We start from the raw sequence: 22,416 nt of genomic DNA, 5'->3' as shown, positions 1-22,416 counted from the left end.
TTAAACTATTTCATAGTAAAAAGGCTGATAATGTATCATTCAGCATGACATTATTCGGAACAGATCCATGAATTTCACTGTAAGTTGCAATATTTCTCTGCAGGCCCTTAATCAGAATTATGAAACAAAGATATTTAATATTCCTTTGTGGAAACATCACAGCCCCTATTTATAAACTTTTTCTTTCTTGGAAGAAAGTTCAGCTTTGTTTCAGTGATTTCTTGGGAAGTGGGGGGGAATGAGGTTGAAAGGAGAACTACACTTTCCATCATCAAAACCCTTTTTCCAGTGAGTCTGTCTTGCTGAGAACTGGCAGTCTGTCTGTCCAGATATACCTGCAATCATGGAATACTCTTTATTGGGGAGAGGGGGAGAAAGCCTAGCTCATCACATTTTGGACCCTGTGAGAATGCAGTCTTTTGAAGAACATGTTTTAATATCTGTGATAAATTTTGCCAAGATCTGAGAACTGATTTTTATGCTCATTTGTAGTCTTCAGCTATAATCAGATCACACCAGTTTTGGAATTCAGCCTTTCTGCTGTCAAAGTCAATGAAGCATTGTTTGTCACGGGGATGTTTTACAAAAACATAAACGGAGTGTATTTTATATTGGTGTAACGTGTGTGTACCCCAGGTTTTGAACTGTTTTGTCAGCTGTATAAAGTAGTAAGTTGTTTTCTGATTGAGGGGATGATTGTTTTTTTGTCTTGCATGCCAGTAGTCTCTTGCTCTATCTGTTTTCTGGGTCTTCAGCATCTTTTCCAATTTTTTTTTCTTTTTTGATTCTTAGAGCCTATCAAGATCTTAAATAGTTATTTATTTAAAGATTTAGAAATATTTATCTTTGTATATTCCTTCCCTCCATCAAATGTGCTAGTGGAAACCTGGCTTGATTTTTACTATGAGTGGAGGAAAAAAAAAATAGAAATCACATGAGTAGAGTGTTTCTGCAGCATCATTCCTCTAATTTCAGACGTACAGCATGAAAGCAGCTGCAGTCAGCTGACAGCTTGTGGTCATGTTCAGATATATGTGGGGAAGGGGCGTGCTGTTTTAAATGCATAATGAAGCCGTTGTTTCGTCACCAGGAAGCAGGGATGGTAGCAGCCCAGGGGAAATGAGAGACAGTAACGTTGCTGTAGTGGAAGGGAAGTCTTGTTGCATAGAGCTAGAGCTCTCTGCAGGCAGCTGTAGGGATGCACCAAGGCAAAATGGCACAAATGTATTTTGCTTTCTGTAAGGGTAGAGGATAAATGCGAGGAGCAGATAAAAGCCTGAGATGGACATGCTCACAAGGAGGGTGAAGTTATTTTTTATGCTCTACTGCCCTTTACCTCTGTTGGTACCTTCCAGTGAAATCAGTGTAGTTGTATTTTTAGCTTGCTGTATCCAACATCAATATGACAACATAATTCTGTCTTTACATCTGTAAGCAGCTTTTACTATGTTTTCCTGTTTTCTGCCAGCTGCAGTTTACAAAGGATGTCACAGCACTGGTAAGAAACGTACAGTAGCCATTTCTCTGATGGTTTTGTAAGGCATGTTTTTCTTAATGATTTATGAGAAACAAGAATATGAAACAGCAAGTTTGTTGGAAATGAGCTAGATAGTCTGAGCTGAATTTTGTTTATAATGCTAATCTCTTAATTTGTGGTTTGTGCCTGTGTTATTTGGTCGGTTTTCTCTCAGTGTGCTTTAATATTTTGCACTTCACTAATGCTCGGTGTAACATTGCAGCGGTATTGTAAATGCCTCGCCCTCCTCTGTACTTTGCTCTGTATTAATTTTATGGCTGCACTTGGGCTTCTATAACCTGTCTAGTGTTAAAACAGGGCACGTTGATATTCTGGAATTGAGCATGTTATGATTTGAACAGGAAATGCTGTGATATGATACCACGCCTAAACGTGTAAAAGCCCTGAGAAATCATTTTAATCTTCTGTGGCATTGGCAGGCTCTGCATTGGCTCTTTATTTCATTGTGTTTAAACTGAACGAAGTCATGCTAAAGTTTTCCAATAGTAGGATATTGTTTAAGTATGCTGTATGCTTCTCATTGATTTATTACTTTGAATGTTCTGTTAATTTCAGAATGATAAATGCTGCTTTTCTAAAAGGCTACAGAAACATACCGAGTGCAATATAACCATTTTTTCTCAGGAGTCAGGCTCTCAAACATAAAGGTGCAAATAAATGAACTAAGGAAATTTAATTTGAGATTTTAGTTTGTGTTTTAATAGTGTGTGGACAGTAGTGGGTATGTATGAATTTTCATACTGTTTGTACCTTGAAGTTAAAAATGTTACGTGTTATTAATATTTTTGCAGTAAGATTTGTGTGCCATGTACTGGCTGTCTCCTGTAAAATGTAAGATGACTTACAGGGTGTTGGCTCACAACAAAGATGTTACTGCTGCAATTTATTCATTTTATGTTTAGAAACAGTAGCTTTTATGTAGAAGACATCTTAAGAGTGTGTGTATGTGTATTCATGTGTACTTTTCATATGTGCTACCTTAAGTGAACAGAGTTCTTTTATACACTAAGTGAACAGAGAATTTTCTAGTGCTAGTTGAATTTATTATGCAGCATTTTAACCTGTCAATTGCTGTGAGATTCTGGTTTCCAGCAATGTGAAGCTTAAACAGGAAGAATGTCTGAAGCATCATGATAGAAAGGAAAATTAAGGGGGAGAAAAATTAATGTCGTTTGTGCTCATGGATTTTGGGAAACCTGCCTCAGTGCCCTGGCTGCAGTATATCCTAGAATTGGTCATCAGTTTTTTAATTGTTGAGGGAGGGAATGTATGTAATGATTTTGCTTGTTCTGTTTCTGCTCACTAAGGGGATGGAATGCTATTTTTTATCTTTTTAACTAACATTTTATCTAAAATGATAGGTAGTGTGAATTTTGTACTTGTGTTCCCTCTCTTGAAGCTTGATGTGAAAATGCTAGACGGTGAACTTTTCCATCTCCCTCACTACTGAATACTCACTTAATCTTCTCTCCACAGGCATATTCCCAAGATGCCTACCTGAAAGGCAACGAAGCCTATAGTGGTAATGCCCACAACATACCTGAACCACCGCCAATATGTTATCCACGGCTGACATCCACAGCTTCTGTTATGGCACAAGCTAGTGACAAGCTATCTTCTGACTTCTCACTGGGGAAACAACAAGTCAGTAGACCAGTACGGGCATTGACGCAGCCAGAGAGGGCCTACAGAATGGAAATACAAGTGCCTCCATCACCAACAGACATTGCAAAATCAAATACAGCTGTGTGTGTTTGCAATGAAACTGTAAGGACTGTTATTGTGCCTTCTGAGAAGGCTGTAGATTTGCCATCTTGTAGAAATAATCACGCTGGTCCATCACACAGGACAGAGGAAGTAAGATATGGCTTAAAAGATCAAACCAGTCTAAAAGCACGGACCACGTCACCATCTTCTTCAGCGTCCACTGCCATTGTACTTCCCCAGACTCAAATAACAAGGCCAGTTGATCCAACTGGAACACTCAGTAAAGCTTCAAATTATGTAGTGTGTCCAGAAGGAATCCCAAGCACTAGACCTCCTGCTCAAGCCACAGACTCACCCTCAGTCTCTACTAATCATTACAGTTCTCCAACGTCCCACCAGCATATAGACTGGAAGACCTACAAAACTTACAAAGAGTATATTGATAATAGGCGCATGCACATGTATGGCTCCCGAACAATACAGGAAAGGTTAGATAGTTTAAGAGCAGCTTCTCAGAATACAACTGATTATAATCAAGTGGTGCCAAATCGCACTGCTTCACAGGTACGGCGCAGGAGCACCTCTCACGACAGGGTTCCACAGTCTGTTCAGATCCGGCAGAGAAGTGTGTCCCAGGAGAGACTTGAAGATCCTGTGTTGATGAAAGAGTGGCCACGAAGTGCTTCGCAAGATACTCTAACTTCACCTTCAGTTAATGCTAGGAATCACAGGGCTCGGTCGTGGGATTATCTCAGCAAACAGGGTGAAGTGCTAGAAAATTTTCATTCTGATAATCTGATTGCAGATACTAATGGAGATAGGAGAAAGACTTACAAGTGGACAGGGTTTACCGAACAAGATGATCGCCGAGGTATTTATGAGAGATCTAGACAGCATGCATTTCATATGTCCCTTCGAGGTCAAAATTTTCCTGTGGCTCAGAGTGCTTATATTTCAGACAACAGGAGAACAGGTAGTAGAGCTTCTCTGCCTGGTTCTCATTTTCAGAAAGGTCCACCAGATGTAAAAATGTTACAGCCTTCTCGAGATCTGCAAACTCCTGGGGGAGTTTCAAAACCTACAACTGCTTCACAAGAGAGATTGTCCCTCACACCAGCCAGAAGTTCTAAAAGTAGCTCTTTGAAGAACTCTGCTCCCTATGCAGCAAAACCATCGTTTCCCCTTAACCAGAGCCTGGATGCTATTGCCAGCAAAGACCAAAGAACAGTAAATCACTTGCATCAGAGTGGTCTGTTAAACCAACAGTCAAGGATCCGAGCAGAAGGTGTCCCAGATCACAAAACAGAAACTGGCAAAACCATCCAACCCTCCTCTCTGTCCCCAGCTTCTGCCAAACTTGTTCAGCCAGCAAGTGAGAGTTCAACTACCTCTGACAACGTAGATGGTTCCATCAGACAAAAGATTCATGATTTTGAAAGGGAAGATGTCCATGAGCCTGAAATTCTGCAAACGGATGTTCAGGAAAATGACAAAGACACGGTGGTCATGCGGGACAAACCACCTTCTGGCCACCAAACGCCACAGCCTTTGAGGCATCAGTCCTACATTCTTGCTGTAAATGACCAAGAGGCAGCCTCAGACACTACCTGTTGGTTACCTAACGATGCTCGGAGAGAAGTTCACATAAAAAGAATAGAAGAAAGGAAAGCATCAGGTTCCAGCCCACCTGGTGACTCCTTGGCTTCTATTCCGTTTATTGGTGAGTTAAATTATTCCAGTGTACATCAGATGCTTTTCTCTGCTAAGGATGATGGAGAGCACCATGCCAGGTAGCTGACTGCTGTTCCTGTAAACCCTGAGGTTGAGGGGCACGGGAGCCCTTTCCTTATCTAGAGTAATATTACGTTGGTAAAACTAAAAATATTCTTCAGTGCAGGGAAAAAAAAAACTCCACTCTGTTTTCTTTGGTGTCCTGGAGGAACAGTGTAAAAAAAGAAAAAGTGTACAGTGATTTAATATCTTTCTAGAATTTTCCTTAACCCCCTGGAGAACTCTACATTATGTAACTGTGTTTGGTTGTCACTCCACATAATGCTCTCGCGTTGTGTCTATGGCCAGCTAGCATTTGCAACACCTTTCAAAATATTTTTACTTCTCTAGCATGAAATATATTTGGAATCCAGAAAAGAAAGAATATGGATGCAAATCCGTATAAGGGTGATTTGTGAAAAAAGTTTTTCATCTGAATTGGTGAGGTGAAAGCTTTCTGAGACAGATATGGGATAGAAGAACGCTGTTTCAGGTGAAAGGATAGCAATAAAATGAAGTGAATTTGCAAGTAAAGATGCTAATGTGGATATGAATTAAAGGGTTTGTGGAAGCAGAATGTGAGAAGGCACAAAGATTCGCCTGTGGGCTGTGACACAAACAGGGTTGGAATTACTGGGAGCTTATAGGAAGGGGGCTGAGCAGTTTTGAGGTAATTTGGAAGAAAAGAGGAACTCATGGAAGGATTGTAAGTAGTAGGGGGAAAAAAAATTAAAATCCAGTTCTGGATATGTGAGGAATTGGAGTCATCTGCTGAAAAGAGAGTTTCAGTGGCAGAGCATTTCTGTTCCACTCAAGTGGTCAATGTCTGTGTCGTCCTTGCCCTGCTTTTCTTGTTGAGTTGGATTTTCTTTTGTTGTGGCTGGTTTAATCCTTTGGGGTCTAGATGCCTGCGGACCATTTTCCACGTGGGTTGATTTATACCTGGCCATGTGTTCTTGGATTTAGTATAAGAAATATTTAGAAAACACTGAATTTTGGTTCTCAAGCTCAACTATGTGACAAACAACTCTTCTTAATACTCTTCAGGTTTTTTACAGATTAGGTTAAGGGAGTTACAGATACATTGTCTTAGCACAATTGTCTTCTATTGTGGATCTGCAGCAGTGATTTTTCACCTAGAATTATCTATAATATCTGCTACTATTTTAAAGTAAATGACCAAAAATAGTGAAGAAGCTTTGTGTGCATCAAAGAATGGAAATCATACAAAAGATAAAATAATTCTGTTCTTTTGACAGAATTTTGTTAAGATGTGACAAAAACGCTTTCTTAGCTAGCAGATGGTTTATGTATTGGGTTTTCCTTTTTGAATGGGAGTTGTATAGATTTTTTTGATTACTGGATGCATCCGTATCCAGTGTAATTCTGGATTCTTCTTTAGACCCTGTCGATCTTTGTTTAAGGATTAGTACAAGTTTGTAACACGTGTAACTGGTCTTGGTGTAGGGTTTTTTAATACTGTGCCTAAAATCAATGCTGAGCACTTGTGCGGTATTTGTACTCACTTAGGAGTGCTTGCTGGGAGCATTCTAATCACATACAGTTTAAATGTCATGTAAAAGTCAGATCAAGATTGTCAAAATCAAGCCCAAACTTTTCTACACAATCTCCTATCTTGATTTTGACAAAGATTTGCCATGAACTTTTACTCATGTGGCTTGCTTCCAAATTTTAGAGAAATGTGATGATTAAAGTTCAAAGAAGCCTTACACATGGCAGTTGTACTGCATTCTGATAGCAGCTGAGCAGTTCAGAAGAAACAAAGTTGTAACTCTCCATTGCAGCCTCTCGGCATAACAGCACATGGAATTGTGTGAATTCTTATGAGCTCCTTAGCCTCTTGGACTGAAACCTCCTGAATACACCAGAAATATTGAAAAGTGGTACTGCTAGAGCATGGGAACAGTCTGAGCCAATACAGTACTTGTGGCTGTCTTCCTAGGAAGAAATTCTTGTGCTGGTACAGGTGCTGTGGAAAATTTCCACTGCAGCTCCAGCACATTGAAGATGAAATAACCCTCTCTGAATAGGAAGAGCATCAGATGCCATTAAGGCTGGGCATCTTCTGAAGTTGGAATTAATATGCATGATTTTAACTTTGCTTGTTCCACTATCATTATGCCTAATTACAGCTTGACTTGTTAAAAGCCCTACTTAATCAGGCGGATAAAACCTTAGATCTACTTTGAAACTCAGTTAAAGGCTATTTAACTCTTCTGAAGGAAAATAACTTGGATTTTTCTGGTTTGTGTTTTGGTTTGGGTTTTTTCTCTTCCCCGCCCCCATCTGATGATTGAGAAGGATGTTACTTTGAATAAAGATGTACCTTGGTGTTAGCTTCCCTTATGTTTACATCAACGTAATTGTTTTTTGCAATGTTAGGTTTTATTAGATATGGTTCATTTCATAAATGCACTTACTGAAGTTACTTGTACAGTAGATCTTTGGAATAGTGTAAAAATGGTAATTTGGGGGGGAATAAACGTCTGCCAAGGTTACATATTATTGCCATTTTAGATACTGTGTGGTGTGTTTATTTTTGTTATCACTTTCTGCTCATTAAAAGTAGTAGATATGGCCAGACCATATTCTGGTAGAAATTTAGCCAGGAACAGTTGGCTTCTGCAGCAGTATTTTGTGAGTAGTCTGCTCTTAAAAATAAGATCAGGATGATATTAGAGTATCTCTTTGTAAGTAGCACGGTGCCCTGCACCACAAACAGATATCTAAGCAGAGTTTCCATCGAGCTTGCTTACGACAGATTCTTGCAGGGATTACGGTGGGTTGCTGAAGAACTGCCTTTTGACACTAGTCCTTTCAGAAAAGGCTGTTCTGAAACACAGAGATTAAATTTTGGTTTGCATTTGCTAATAGAAATGAGAGATCCGTTTAGAGCAAACCTAGTAGGTAGATGTAATTTACAGGAGAGACTGCATTATTTGAAAAAAATAGGCAAGATATTGTGTGCTCAAACTCTTCTTCAGGTAAGCAGATGTTCTTGGGGGATGAGGAAACTGAGGGTTTTACAGAAAAACATACCCTGGTACTGCAGGCTTCAGTCCTTTCTATGTGCTACTAAATGCAGGGTATTGTGGTTAGCTTGGAAAGCTGCCGTTTCTATTTCAGGTCCAAAGCAAGCCTCTGTTCTTGAAATGTTCTCTATTGTTTCAAAGCATACCAGTTAGTCTAATGAAGGGTTATTCCTTTTGCCCAGAAACGGTTTCACCTGTTCTCTAGACTAGTAAAAATACCATTATCTCTATCAGTGACTATATTAGCAATTGTGGTGTTTAATGTACATTTTTTCAGACTTGTAATTTGTACACAATTTGTTAGAGAACAGCAAATGATAAATTTCTGACCTACTGGGTAATTTTGGATGTGTTAACCTGCACTGGGATGGAAATTAGAATGCTACTTAACATTTTTGTAACTGTCGAGAAAAGATTGATTCAGAATATAGTTATTGTAATAGATTTCTTAGACATAGATGTCTAGTGCGCATGTCTGAGATTTGCAGCTAGCTTGAAACTATTTTCTTCCTTCTTACACCATTTATTGTAGAGTAGAAGGCAATTTTAAAAAAAGGATAATCCAACTCCCAGATTGAGTTGAATGAACTACCGACATGAGTGAAATGGAGAAACTGCTTCGATACTTAATCTGATTGCAGTATGTCTAGCTACCAGCGCAGTTTAGTGCTTTGGCCATTACTACTGGATGAATGTTCTTTCCAACTTCACAGTTGGATTTAAAATTAATTTTAAATGGATATGTTTTAAAATACTTAGCCTAAATAAACATCATCTTGAAGTTTAAAATTTTTTTCAAATCAAACCAGTTTGTAGTCATCCTATTATAGAGCTTTTCTTCTAGGCGTGCAGTAGCATCAGATAAGTACGCAGACTTTTCCTCAGAGATGCGATCCCATTTTTGAAAATATCTAGTATATCCTTACCCTAGAAAAATTTTAGGTCACTTCATTCCACTATTAATTTGTGAATAACTGAGAGAAAATTAGCCAGATAAAAATATTTGGCCAGACTTTGATAACACTGAAGTCTTGTAAAAATTAGATGAGTGTCCTCTCTCTGGCTGAAATTGATACCTAAGGAAAGGTGTAAGAACAGGACAAGGATATATGATACTTAATGTTAGTACTTTCTATTCTCCAACCATTTGCACTTTACAACATTCCTGAGCCAAATGTGGTTTTAAGTGCTCCATAAATTTCTCCATTCTCTTCTGTACTACAGTAAAATTTTGCTATCCAATACCCTGTATTGATTTAAATAAAGATTTGCCAGGAGTTTCACAGCTTTAACTACATGGTATTTATTTCCCCTTTTTTCTTGTGTGTGCGTGTTTTTTTGAAACCTGTCTTCTGCTGGCTGAATTTCTGATGCAAATGTTGTAAGGGTGACCAGCAGACAGCTAATCTTGATTCAGCCTATCCACGCCACTCGTGGTTTTATCCCTCTATTGCTTTTGCTGTTGGTGCAGGCAAACAACCATAGTGATCTCTGTGCTAGTAATCAGGCAGACTCTGCTTTTCACCTTGCTTTAAGAGCTGATCTTCATGCTAGTTTTCAAAAACAAAAATATTTTTTAATTGTGTTCCAATATCTGTTTTTCTACAAACTTCTGTCATAATAAAAGTATTTGGGTACTTGTTGATTAACAGATACGATAAATTTAGCTGGCTTCTAGTGAATTCTGCTCAACCTTCTTTTTAATCCCCCCCCCCCCCTTTTTTTTTGTTACCAAATACGTTTTTGGTTTTTTTAAAGTACATTAACTAAGGAATTAGGAGCTGAAACATTCTAAAACACCCAGCATTAGTTAAACTTTTCAGGCATCTTTTTTATACATGTGGTGGCATTCTTCTTCTGTAATGCTGGAAGTAGAGGTGTATAGGGTTTACCTTATCAGTACCTACCTTTAAATGGTAAGTCATGTACATAACTCCAAGTACTTTTTTTTGGAAGTGTAATGGGTTTATTGCCTTTTTTTAGTGAAATACGTGCCATACCTTTCTTCTCCTCCCCCCACATCTTTATGCCTCTCTCTACAGGCTGGTTAGGCTCTGGTACAGAAGACGACAATGTGAATACACACATACTGAATGTAGTTATATTCCTGAAACTAGAAAATAAATTTATATGCTTGTACAACACACTATGAAAAAGGTTATGAAGGTAGGAACAGAGAAAGGTTAGCAGAAACAACCAGAAATACTCTCATATGCAATAAAGAAATAATTAAAAGAAGGTACTCATCTCTTTTCACAAGGAAAAAACAGAATAAGCATCAGACAGAGAAATTCAAAACCTCAAACTTCCGCAGCAGAGATCATGGCTTGTCAACCCAAAATGTGTGGATACCTTAAGGGCAAATGGTGGCTGAATACAGATGGTTGATATGGCATGTTTTAAGGAAACTTTAATTTTAGCAAAAACTGTTAGCAGTCAGGATGAATATGAAAATCTTCAGCCATTGTGATAGTTTTTTTTCTACAAGTTATTGCCTAGCTATTCCAAACTATGAAAACATAAATGTAACTGCAATAGAAATCAGAGCTGACAGATGTTCATTTTTGAGGGACTATTGCTTCCATTATTTTAGTGATAACATTGGCACAGGTTTTCACATGTCATCAGTGTTTCTAAGATAAGCATCAGTCTTGCATTTTTTTTTTCAGGGTTTTACAATGTGGCCTGCCAAATCGCTGTTGCTCCAGGCTGAAAATTTCAGTATTTCTTATCCAAAGAACAATTTTTAAATCATTGTGGTATTCTGAACTATAGCAGCCAAAACCCAAAACTACAAATTAGTGGTTTAAATGCTTCTGTAACTCAAAAATCCTTTTTTAATTAAAACTTAAAACTTGAAGTCAATAATTCATAACATCTAGAAGAGTTAATTGAGTAGAAGCATCAGATTTGTTTGGTAATGGGTAATATTTTCAAAGCATAAATCATCCTTAGTATATCATTATAACTTAAAATAATAATTCAGGTAATAAAGGAATGCTATCAGGGTTCTTGGCCAAAAAAAAAGTATATTGAGAATTGCACTTAATTTAAGTGGTGGGGTAATACTGTGAACAGGAACCTTTAGAATTGCTTTGTATTACTTTGTATAGAAAGACAGTTACACATTTGTTTAACACTGAAATAAGCAACAGACTGTCATAAATGAGGTTTTCAGAACAGTCTCACATGAAGAATAACCTTGGGAAGCCCTTTTCTGTTTGTGTGAAACTCAGTCAGTATAATAAACATATTATTTACATGAGCGCTTTAGCAGAGGACTGGATTTGATGATTCAGGAGGCTTGTTCCAGTCCTGTGTTTCTGTGGCTTTTACAGAAATGAATGTGCTCAGCATGCAGACGTGTTTCCATTATATTCTTTTGGCTACAAGAGAATAATTACGTAAAGTAGATATATGAAGAAGTTCTTTGTAAAGACAGTGCTGTCAGTGCTGGAAGTACTTAAAAAACAACAAACAAACAAAAAAACTTTTTAAAGATTCTTTTGTGAAAAACGAAGTAGGGAGTCATGATGAATCCAGGCAGTAGTGTATCTTCTTTCCAAGTAATGTGTTTTAGGCTTGGAAGTCTTTAATTATTGGAGCTTTTACGCTTGCAGGTTGAAGTATAAGATGCAGCAGCTTGTACTTCAAGATCTGTAACAAAAAGTCACTGCTTTGGGGTTTTTATTAGTCCTTTGTGCTACCTTGTGTGATAGCAGGGTTAGTTCCATATAGTTTATTTTTGATTTGAACAATTCATTTTTGTTTTATTGTTTATTTCTGGCCTTTTCACTATACAGGTGAAATTGTATACATGGTCTTTTTATTTGCTTGTCTTCCTGACAGGCTTTTAAGAAAAATGATCTATATTAGTATGTCTGTGTTTACCTTACATTCAGCTTCTTTTGAGGTTTCTTGGAGATGAGGAGCCTCTGAGATAGACCTTTTTTTAACTTCCTTGCCTGTGTGTGGATGAAGATCCTCCTCCTACCTCCAGTATCCTGTCCGCCCTCTCTCCTGTCTTGCTGCATTCTTCTCACTGCTGCCTCTTCCTTGTGGCCTCTGTCCCCCTGCTCTGCTCTCCCTTGCTCCGCTTGTGCCTGTGCCTCAGCAGCCTTTGCTTGACCCCTTGTGTCCAGCCTGCCACCCAGGTGAAGGACGGGAGATCTGGTCCACGTGGCTTTACCATAAGGGAAGTGCTGCCTAGGGCAAGCTGGAGCAAACCTAAAATGAGAGGCACAGAGGACGTATTAGACATAGGACAAGATTTTTAAAGCTTTCATGTGCCATATTTAAGAATACTTAAATACGCAAGGTAGCGTCGTGTGTTGTGATGGTGCAGAGCCTGTCACGGTATCGTGTAATATGGACTGCTTGGTTAGGCCAAGGATGCGGCATGCAAGATGGTTGTTGACAAAGGGCTGGAAGAAGGGAGAGCCTCTAAAGCCAGTCTTGCTGCAGGGTCTGTTCATGTCACTGGCATGTCCTGTCTGTCCTTCAGTAAAGAAAAGATTTTTCTATTCTTCTAATGAGTGCTTGATAGTTTTGTGCCTTCTTTTCTGCCATGTAAGATTCATTCTTAAATTACACTCCAAAAGCCATAACCTGTTGTTTGAGAGAATTACTGAAGAAATAGAGAGGCAATGGTTAAAATACTTACTGTAATGGCTGTCAGGTAGATGCCATCTCAGTATATAGAAACCTTCACATCTGTGCCTCCATTGAATGAAGATAATGTTTTTAATGACTCTCTTAGCCCTTTGCTTTGGAGACAGAAAGCGGTATGAGCTACCTCCCCGTAGCCTTCTGCAGAAGGCTGAGCTTTTTATGAAGAGCAATCACTATTACAATTCCACAAGATCTATGAGTAACCAAAATTGCATTAAGTACTACAGGGGCATCTTTAAACACATACCTAATCCAAGAATTGGATATGGTTTTCAGAAAGCTGATCATATTACAGTTGTCCTCTTCAATGTATGCAGTTTGGGAAATTTTGAGTGATATTTGTGTCTGACGGTGCACATTGTCTCAACATTCTTCACATGAAAAGCAATTTCAAGCTGTTTTAAGTGTGTGTTACTGCACAGCTATTACATTTTTATGATTTGAATCTTTAAATCAGATAAATAGTCTCTGATAAAATGCATACTTGTTGAATTGAGGTTTGTAGCCATGTATTCATATTGTCTGTTGAAATTGAAATGCCCAATTAGTGTTTTAAACAGTAATGTGGTCTGCAATACACTTACTGAATAATACAATTCCTTCTTACAGTGTTTTGAGGTGTTGAGATACCACTTGCAAGACTGCCATGTCTTAAGGGGAATAAATATGAAAGATGACTTTAGCCTTGGGAAGCTAGTTTTTTCCAGTCATTTTTTATTACACGGTGAAGAAAGATCCGGCAATCTGCATCCCCAAAGATTGGTGGGAGAAATCACCTTTTGCTGTTAATGATAGCCCAGGCATCCCTGGTGGTTAGCCTTTCTGGAGGAAAGGTAGTCTGTGGGTTTGCTCTCCATGTTTATATGTTATGATTCAGTTAACTAAACTATTTCCTTAAAAAAACCAAAAAGGGGCAACCAAAAAACCCAACAAAACCAACCAAACAAAACCCACAATCATAACCAACTTGGATAAACAGGAAACTCTTTAAGACAGCTCCAGTGCAGCTCAACCCATACATGTCCATCCAACCCAATGAAATGCATCTGAAGGTGCTGAGAGAGTTGTCTGATGTCATTGCAGAGATACTGTCTATCATCTTTGAATGATCATGAGAACCTGGGGAGGTCCCCATTAACTGGAAAAAAGCAAATTGTGCACCCATCTTGAAAAAAGAAGGACAATCCAGGGAAGGCAGTCAAGTGGCCTTATCTCAAGCCTTAGGAAAATTATGGAGTTGGTCCTCTTGGAAGTTATTTCTGGGCACATGAAGGAGAAGGTGATTGGGAATAGCTAGCGTGGACTTACCAAGGGTAAATAGTGCTTGACCAATGTGATTGCCTTTTATAATGAGATGACTAGATCTGTGAACGAGATTAGAACACAAGGGGGTTACCAACCTTGACTTCAGCAAGGCTTTTGACCTTTTCTGTGACACCATCCTTGTGCCATAGTCTAGATGGGTGTACTGCTGGATACGTAGGAAAACTGGATCATCTGGTATAAAGGGTAGTGGCTAAGGGTTCATACTCTACCTGGAGGTTGGTTACAAGTCGTGTTCTTTGGGTGTGTCTTGTTTAATATCTTTATCAGTGACCTAGAGGGGAGATGGAATACACTCATCAAGTTTGCAGACAACGCCAAACTAGGGGCTGCAGTCAATGCGTACGAAGCCGTATTCAGAAAGACTTAGCCTAGAGGGAGGGTCTGATAGGAACCTCTTGGAATTCAAGGACAAATGCTAAGTCCTGCTCCTGGAATAGGCTAACCTCCTGCAGTGGTACCGGCACCTTGATGGTGATGAAGACTAACACCGTACTGGTCTGCATCAGGAAGAGCAGAGCCAGGATACTGAGGGAAGAGATCATTCCCCTCTGCTTGGCACTTGTTGGACAAAAGCCCTGATCAATGTGGTCTGAATTCAGCGCTAACCTTGCTCGGAGGAGGACGTTGGGCTAGGGGACCTTCTGCGGTTTGCTCCCACCGGAATAATTCTGTGGTTCATTTAAATTATATTTAAGGTTCTCAAAATGTGCCCCCTTTTGTGTTCAAGTGTTCAGGCTGTTGCTTTCAAACCTTCATGTGTAATCCCGAAGGACTGTTCCAGGACATTAAGGCATAAACAAAGACATTAAATATTACATTAATCATGATAAAACTGTATTGTGGCAGCATAGTAGGATATGATACAGATCTGTGGTTTTTTTCAGTGATTTTTTTTGGTGTTCATTCCTTTGAATCTTTGGAAAATAGGTTAATACTTGTTCCTTAGTTCCTCATCCACAGAGTGGTCATAGTATGTCTTCTTTGTCATGCTTTCTCACCCATGTAATTCTTAGTTTTGAAATCTCCAGTTCTGCCTCTGAGCCCACTCAGTGTAAACTTGTGTCTTCACAGAGTCAGAAAGTTAATACTTCTCCAGATCACTTACATTGTGTACAGATGCTCCCTCTCTCTTTAGGTTCCTGATCTCCAGCTGCACTGCAATACAAATGTACTTTGATACATGATAGCTGGGGTTGTTTAGCCTGGAGAAGAGGAGGCTGAGGGGAGACCTTATGGCTCTCTACAACTACCTGAAAGGAGGCTGTAGCGAGGTGGGGGTCGGTCTCTTCTCCCTAGTAACAAGTGGTAGGACGAGAGGAAACGGCCTCAAGCTGCGCCAGGGGAGGTTTAGGTTGGATATTAGGAAAAACTTCTTCACCGAAAGGGCAGTCGGGCACTGGAACAGGCTGCCCAGGGCAGTGGTTGAGTCCCCGTCCCTGGAGGTATTTAAAAGATGGATAGCCGTGGTGCTTGAGGACATGGTTTAGTGGTGGACTTGGCAGTGCTGGGTTAACAGTTGGACTCGGTGATCTTAAGGGTCTTTTTCAACCTTAACGATTCTATGATTCTATGAGTTTCTCTCTGCCTTAGCTAGCAAATCAGTTAATGCAGGTTAACTGTAGTTGGAGCTGAGTTGCCTGTTTATTGCAAGTTTTCAGTGTCTTACCCTCTATAAATGTTTTTGCATTGAAAGGCTTTTCCTGAAAATCACTAGTTTTAGCTGTTGGCCAGTTGCATGCTCAAGTTCAAACAGAGGTGACAAGCGGCATCTTCCCCTTCGCCAGAGATGCTCTGTCACCGTGCTGGCTCATTTTATGATGGCTGGTCTCTTGGGTCACTTCATAGACAATAGTGCAGAACAAATTGTATCCTTTTCTCAAATGAAAAGTAAAACTTAAGTAGTCCTGGAGTCTTTGGCCTTTTGGTTACAAATATTTAAAGGGACACTGGTAATCCATGAGATGACAAACTGAAAGAGAATTATGTTGTGTGGCTTCTCCTCTGGCTTATTTGTTCTCTGTGCTTCACCGCATTTTGGACACAGTCGTTTTCATTGATTGGTGAGCTAAACACGTCCTTTCGCATGCTGCGTGAGGAGTTTGGGGTGCAAATACACCGATTAATCAAGGAAGCTGAAAAGGGAGTCAAATACTGCAAGCACTAAAGAGGAAAGTCAAAATACAAGCGATATATATAGTTGCTTGGGTTTTGGTTTTTATTGGACAGCAGTGGCGGAGTTTGCCAGCGCATTAAATTAGCGGGGAGTAACTCATATGGTGTACATCATGGTTTGCTCTATAATCACTTTACATTATGTAAAAGCTTGCCATTAGCTGACCTTCAACCTCTTCAGGGATTGAACAGAGTTATTTCCCTCCTGTACCAATGTCATTTACAATTTCTTTAAAGCTTGCCTATTTCTAAAACCACTTTAATTTTAATTCATTTGGGGATTAGATCCACTCTGAAGTAATAATAATTTGAATAATTATTGTTGCTTTCAAGGACTTACAAGCTGTTTTTCCTCAGCTGAATTCTTGGATTTAAGTGTTATGGGAAATTGTGTAGTGGTGCCTAACACTTGCATATTCACAGCTTGCGCAGTTATTTCAAGCACTAGCATTTTTATAACTTTTGGGAGTAGAGACTGTGACATTTTGAGATAATTCTGTAACATAAGTAACTTAAAGCTGAGCACTTCCAGTTTGCATGCTATAAACTAATTAATTGTTCAGTTAGTGGTTATATTCCTTTAGTCAACGTTAGTGTGCTTCTCTCAGGGTTTGCTGTAGGGAAGCTGAGCAAATGAAAAGAGGCAACAGGATAGTGAGCTGTTGTAGTTTTGAAATGGAAGTATAAGTGAGGTTCTTCCTATCTCCCAAGTTGCTGTAGAGAAGAGGTCTGTAAGTGCTTCTAATTTATCACTGTGGATGCAAGTACAACTTAGAATTTTTTTTTAAATTGTAGTATCACAGGTTTGCTGTGAATTCTTTTGCTTTCCCTTTTATTAATGTTTCTAGTTTACAGCTAGTTTTTTGGGGGGTATGCTTTTTTTAACATATAACTTCAAAAAATATTATATTTTCCACTCCAGACAATTTAGAAGGCTGTTATTGCTAGACCTTCCTGTACTTTAATTGTTTATTGCCTTGTTTTAAATTTACATTGCCAAATTTTGATGGTACAAGTGCTGCCTTAACAGAACTGTTAGTGACTGTTGGAACAGCACAATGCAGCGCACGCAGTTGTGTTCGCACAAAGCAAAGAATAAACCTCTGTCTGCGAGTGTTCATTGATTTCAATAGGCTTTTCAGTAGCTCTGCATATTACAATTCTTAGCACCTAGAATACATTCATATTCATTACGGCAGTACAGTTCAGCCCCTGCTCGTGACTTGATTTCCCCCCCCATCCCCTCTTCTGCCAGACCGTGAAGTAGAATTATTTTTCTAGCCCTAGTAATGTGTTCTAGAAGATGTTACAGCTCTTTTCTGAGAATGATTGAAAATGCATCTTTCGGCTTCTTCCATCTTGTAAGAAACATGTTAAATACTAGAAATACTTAAAGCTTTTTGGAATCTTTCATGATGACCCTTGTGGCTATTGAGACTGTGAGGTGCTGGGCATGTATGGCATGCAATCGTTTGTATGAACAATTAGTGGAAGAACTAATTGGTATGTAGTAGTGTCATCTTTTAAAAATATGAATACTTGCTTCTTTATTTGACTGTATGGAGGATGGGGGGGATTTGTTCTTTGGATGCTGGAAATCTGTTTAAAAAGCCTTTTTCTTTGCTTGTAACTTGGCTTTATTACTTGAGCACTTGTTTAACCCAAATCGGTTTTGCTAGTCTGAGTGCCCATATTTTATTGTAGGAAATTGTACTTATGTGTCTCTTGAGTTTAGACTTAGTGATGTAATAAGTGTGTTTTTCACTTATGCATGTAAACAAAAATAATCTACTTGAAAATAATATTACAAGAGTTTGGCAAATAATTCCTGTTTCATTCACTCATAGCAAAATCTATAATTGGGTATGATGTTCTTTGCCCTTTTCTCTAATGTACAATTAATATTCTTATGAAATGAAACAGGCTTCTCTTAAAAACAAACAGAAAAAGTACATTTGACAGTGTGAATTAATTGGAGCCTTATGTTTGTTTGAAAGACTTCATGTTTAAGATACTTAATCTGATATCTCAATAATGAGAAGTTCAGGTGGCTGTTTAGTTTGAGCATTTGATTAATGCATTTAATATGTTTATATATGGCATATTACCTTTGTAGATGAACCGACTAGTCCTAGTATTGACCATGATATTGCACACATTCCTGCCTCTGCGGTTATTTCTGCATCTGCTTCTCAAGCACCAGCTATAACAACTGTTCCTCCCAGTCCCACATCTCCAGTCCCTTTAATTCGGCGACAGCTTTCACATGATCATGGTGAGTGTTGATTTCATTTTTTTTCCCTCATGCAGCTTTTTCCTTTTGCACTCTGGAGAACAGGAGTGGAAATTGTAAACTCTTTATTGCTTGAAATAAATTGCAAAAATGTGATTCAGGTTCTTACGTACTCAAAAATTTCATTTGTAGAATCCATCCGGCCTAGTGTCCTGGATAGCCAGCCTGCTGCAAAAACTGAGAGATCTAAGTCGTATGATGAAGGACTGGATGACTACAGAGAAGAGGGAAAATCGTAAGTTCATGAAAAATACTAGTTAATTTGGAGATCTGTTTTTTAAAGTGGATAAAATCTCATTTTAACATTTTTTTTTTCTTCCAACAGATCCATTAAGCATGTATCTAGTTTAAAGGGGATTAAGGTAGGTATATATGTATATAACAGCTCCTAAGAATTACACATACTACTGTGACAAGTTGTGTGACTTATACAACTCAGTTATACAAAGCGATGTGTTAAACACAGGCATGAAGTTTATTGGAATTGCTACTCATCAGATAGTTCTTAATTTTGATTGATTTTGATATTTAAATTTATTCTAATGTTTTTTCCCAATTGGTGCTGTATGCGTCACATAAGTAAACAGTCTCTTTTTTCCTAGGCTCACCACATGGTCCTTGATTTTTCATTTTCCTCAGCTTCTGTAACCAAAATATATCTATGGCGTGCTTTTGTAAAAACTTACTAATGAGAGTCTAAGACTCCTGCGGTTTCTCAAAGTATTCTTGGAATGTGTAAGGTTACTATTGTTGTATGGAAACTAAAAATTATATTTTCCCAGGGCGATATTCTTAGGGGTTTTTTGCCGAATGACGTGTCAGCGTTTAAAGAGAGAAACGTCTTGAATGTAAGGGTTGTAGAGAAATGTATTCAGAAGTGCATTGTGGGGTTCTTTCTGTGACATTTTCTTTAGGTCCCAGACAGCCAGAAATCTTCAGAAGACTCTGGTTCCCGAAAAGATTCTTCTTCAGAGGTCTTTGGTGATGCCTCCAAGGAAGGATGGCTCCATTTTCGTCAGCTTGTTACAGACAAGGGAAAGGTACCTGTCACGATTGGTTTTTATAACCTAGCACAAATATTAAGTTGATGGAAGCCTAAGATAAGAAACTTAAAGCCTTTCTGGTTTGCTTTTTTAATTAAAATTTTTGGGATATGAGCATCAATAAGACTGACAAAATTCTAGACCTGTTAGAACATTGACTTTAGTGAATTCCTCAGCTTCTTTCACAGACTGCTTTCTGAACTGTCTTCTGAACTGATAGGAAGAGAGGATATGGCCTCATGTTGCGCCAGGAGAGGTTTAGGTTGGATATTAGGAAAAGTTTCTTCACTGAAAGCATTGGAATAGGCTGCCCGGGAAAGTGGTTGAGTCCCCATCCCTGGAGGTATTTAAAAGACAGGTAGATGTGGTGCTTAGGGACATGGTTTAGTGGTGGAGTTGGCAGTGTTAGGTTTATGGTTAGACCTGATGATGTTAAGGGTCTTTTCCAACCTAAATGATTCTATGATTCTATGGATTTTACATTTCAAAGCATCTGTGAAGTAAATTCATTTCTAGTGACTAATTAAGTAGTAAGAATCAGTCCCTTGATAATTGTAGTTTGAAAAAAGCTGTAGTTTTTGTGAATGTTGTGGAGTTGAGTTCGTATTAACCTTCTGCACGAGTGTAGACTAACACTTAAGGAAAACTTGTGAGTCTGGAATTGCAGTGGTATTTAAATGTGAGTCGGACTTGAATGACGTTTAAACGTCATGGGCAAGAGTCCACTAAATATTTTTTACTATATTTGTATTAATGCATCTGTGGAGTTCTAGTCACATTCTGTTCTTGCTACTGTCACATATGAACACACACTTAATGGGAGATCAGGGAGGGCAGGCTATTGAGCAATTCATTCCTCTAACGGAGAGCAATTAGTGTACGTTTATGTAGTCTTTCCATAGGTCATTCTTAAGAATGGTATAGGTAGCTGGTTAGTCTTTCTTTTTAAAAAAACTGGAGGTAGTTTTCTTCATTCAGAAACATTCATTGTAACAAATAAGCAAACTAACATATCAGTTGCTGTTTTTCAGCGAGTTGGTGGGAGCATTCGGCCGTGGAAGCAACTGTATGTTGTTCTTCGAGGCCATTCACTTTATTTGTACAAGGATAAAAAGGAACAGGTGACTCCATCTGAAGAAGAACAACCTATAAGCATCAATGCTTGTTTGATAGACATCTCATACTGTGAAACCAAGAGGAAAAACGTATTTAGACTTATGACATCAGACTGCCAGTATCTGTTTCAAGCTGAGGACAGAGATAATATGTTAGCATGGATTAAAGCAATACAAGACAACAGCAACTTAAATGATGAGGTAATTGTATAATATATAATGCAGAAGCCATAGTTCTTCCTGTTAGATATTCCACCACCCCCCCCACCCCCCACCCCCACCCCACCCCCCCCCCCCCCCCCGTTCTGAAATGTTCATATGCGATCTGTTGACAGGAACTGTTAATCGTATTCTTAAAGTAAAAAATATTTTTTGTATTTTATAAGACTGTAAAGTGGATCTCAATTCCTTTTATAGGATACTGGTGTCACTAGTAGAGATCTAATTAGTCGAAGGATTAAAGAATACAGTACAATGATGAGGTGGGTGAATTATATGCTGCCAGTCATTTTTGTAGACTACTTATCTAGCTTCTTTTTACTGAAGCAATATATCTTGTTTCAGTTCTTCAAGCAGCAAAACAGAGCCATCTCCCAAAACACCTCGCCAGAGTCTAAGTATCAGACAGACTCTGCTTGGAACTAAAGCAGAACAGAGGACCCAGAGTCCACATTCTCCTAAGGATGAGTCTGAAAGGAAGGTTCTCACTAAAGGTCTGTATGTTTTGTGTGTTTCTTGGGTTCCTCATAGCCCCAGTGTGAGGCCATCGAGGTACCTTTCTCAGGTTTTTCAAACTCATGAATATACAGATGCAAACCAGGTATTAACCAGCTTTTTTTAAGCTGCAGCTATAATCACTCATTTCTTGTAACTACTTCACGTAGATGTCATCTTAGATATACTTCAGGTCTTCTCAGATTCCTGAAGCTTTTTATTCCAGTCCTCTCTCAAGAGGGTTTTGGGTTTTTTTCCTACAGTTCCATGTAGTGTTAACAGTAGTAAAATACAGGTGTTACGCTTCTTGTGACCAATATTTTTTCAATCTTTGGAAATAATTTTGTGTGTAATTCATACTCTTGTCTTCAGCTGACTTGGAAATAACAAGGTAAATTCATATTTTAAATATGCCATTAAGAAACCGAAGTTTTCCACTGAAGTGTTTTAGAAGTAGAGCAAAACATTTTTTTTGGTCTTAATCTTTAAAATACAGGAGTGAAACTGCATTATTTTTTCCAGAACAAAATTAATGCCTGCTGAGTTCTAAAATAGTCCGATGAGCTGGCACTGCAAACTTAAATCAGTAACTGAACTCCATCAAATAATGTCACATGCTACTTTTTTTTTTTTTCCAGAATGGGTAAACATATGGTATTTCTGATCAGAGTTTGCTTGTAAGGGTGTTGCGTACAAATTCAGGCAACTGGCTGGGCAATCACTTTTAATCAACTACTTTTGAACAGTTCAGTCTTGAATTTAAGCTGTGAGTGAATTCTGTCGTATATTACCAACAAACGTCCCTTTGTTCCTGCTATGCTACAGATTCTGTAACTAAATTGCATATGTTAAGTAAATGTCAAGTCTGCTGAAAGAATATTTCCAGAAATACTTGAATAAGAAGGAAGTACTGTTGTATTAGATGACTTGCAGTACAGGATAAATGGGAATTGTAATTTGCTACGTGAATTTTACAGGAGAGGTAAACAGAGCAACCGAACTTTTTATCCAGTTT

The 22,416-nt window shown here is 38.6% G+C and overlaps 1 protein-coding gene across 6 annotated transcripts in view; it reads left to right on the top strand.

Moving 5' to 3' along the window:
* ARHGAP21 (Rho GTPase activating protein 21) overlaps positions 1 to 22,416 on the top strand; it is a 126,941-nt gene that overhangs the window by 92,481 nt on the left and 12,044 nt on the right. For 4 of the 6 annotated variants that reach the window (XM_087776883.1, XM_087776890.1, XM_087776872.1 and 1 more), the window contains 9 exons: positions 1,469 to 1,498; positions 3,014 to 4,964; positions 18,353 to 18,511; positions 18,662 to 18,764; positions 18,855 to 18,891; positions 19,444 to 19,569; positions 20,604 to 20,888; positions 21,105 to 21,169; positions 21,252 to 21,400. In XM_087776883.1, coding sequence (XP_087633009.1) covers positions 1,469 to 1,498; positions 3,014 to 4,964; positions 18,353 to 18,511; positions 18,662 to 18,764; positions 18,855 to 18,891; positions 19,444 to 19,569; positions 20,604 to 20,888; positions 21,105 to 21,169; positions 21,252 to 21,400 — 2,905 coding nt within the window. The remainder of the gene's footprint in view (positions 1 to 1,468; positions 1,499 to 3,013; positions 4,965 to 18,352; positions 18,512 to 18,661; positions 18,765 to 18,854; positions 18,892 to 19,443; positions 19,570 to 20,603; positions 20,889 to 21,104; positions 21,170 to 21,251; positions 21,401 to 22,416) is intronic. The other 2 variants (XM_087776906.1, XM_087776915.1) reach the window with 1 other exon arrangement.

This window comes from Nipponia nippon, unplaced genomic scaffold (assembly GCF_047370975.1).
Source record: "Nipponia nippon isolate SJK-2023a ecotype South Korea unplaced genomic scaffold, ASM4737097v1 scaffold_1, whole genome shotgun sequence".
Lineage (NCBI taxonomy): Eukaryota > Metazoa > Chordata > Aves > Pelecaniformes > Threskiornithidae > Nipponia > Nipponia nippon.
This window is presented reverse-complemented; position numbering and strand designations above follow the sequence as displayed.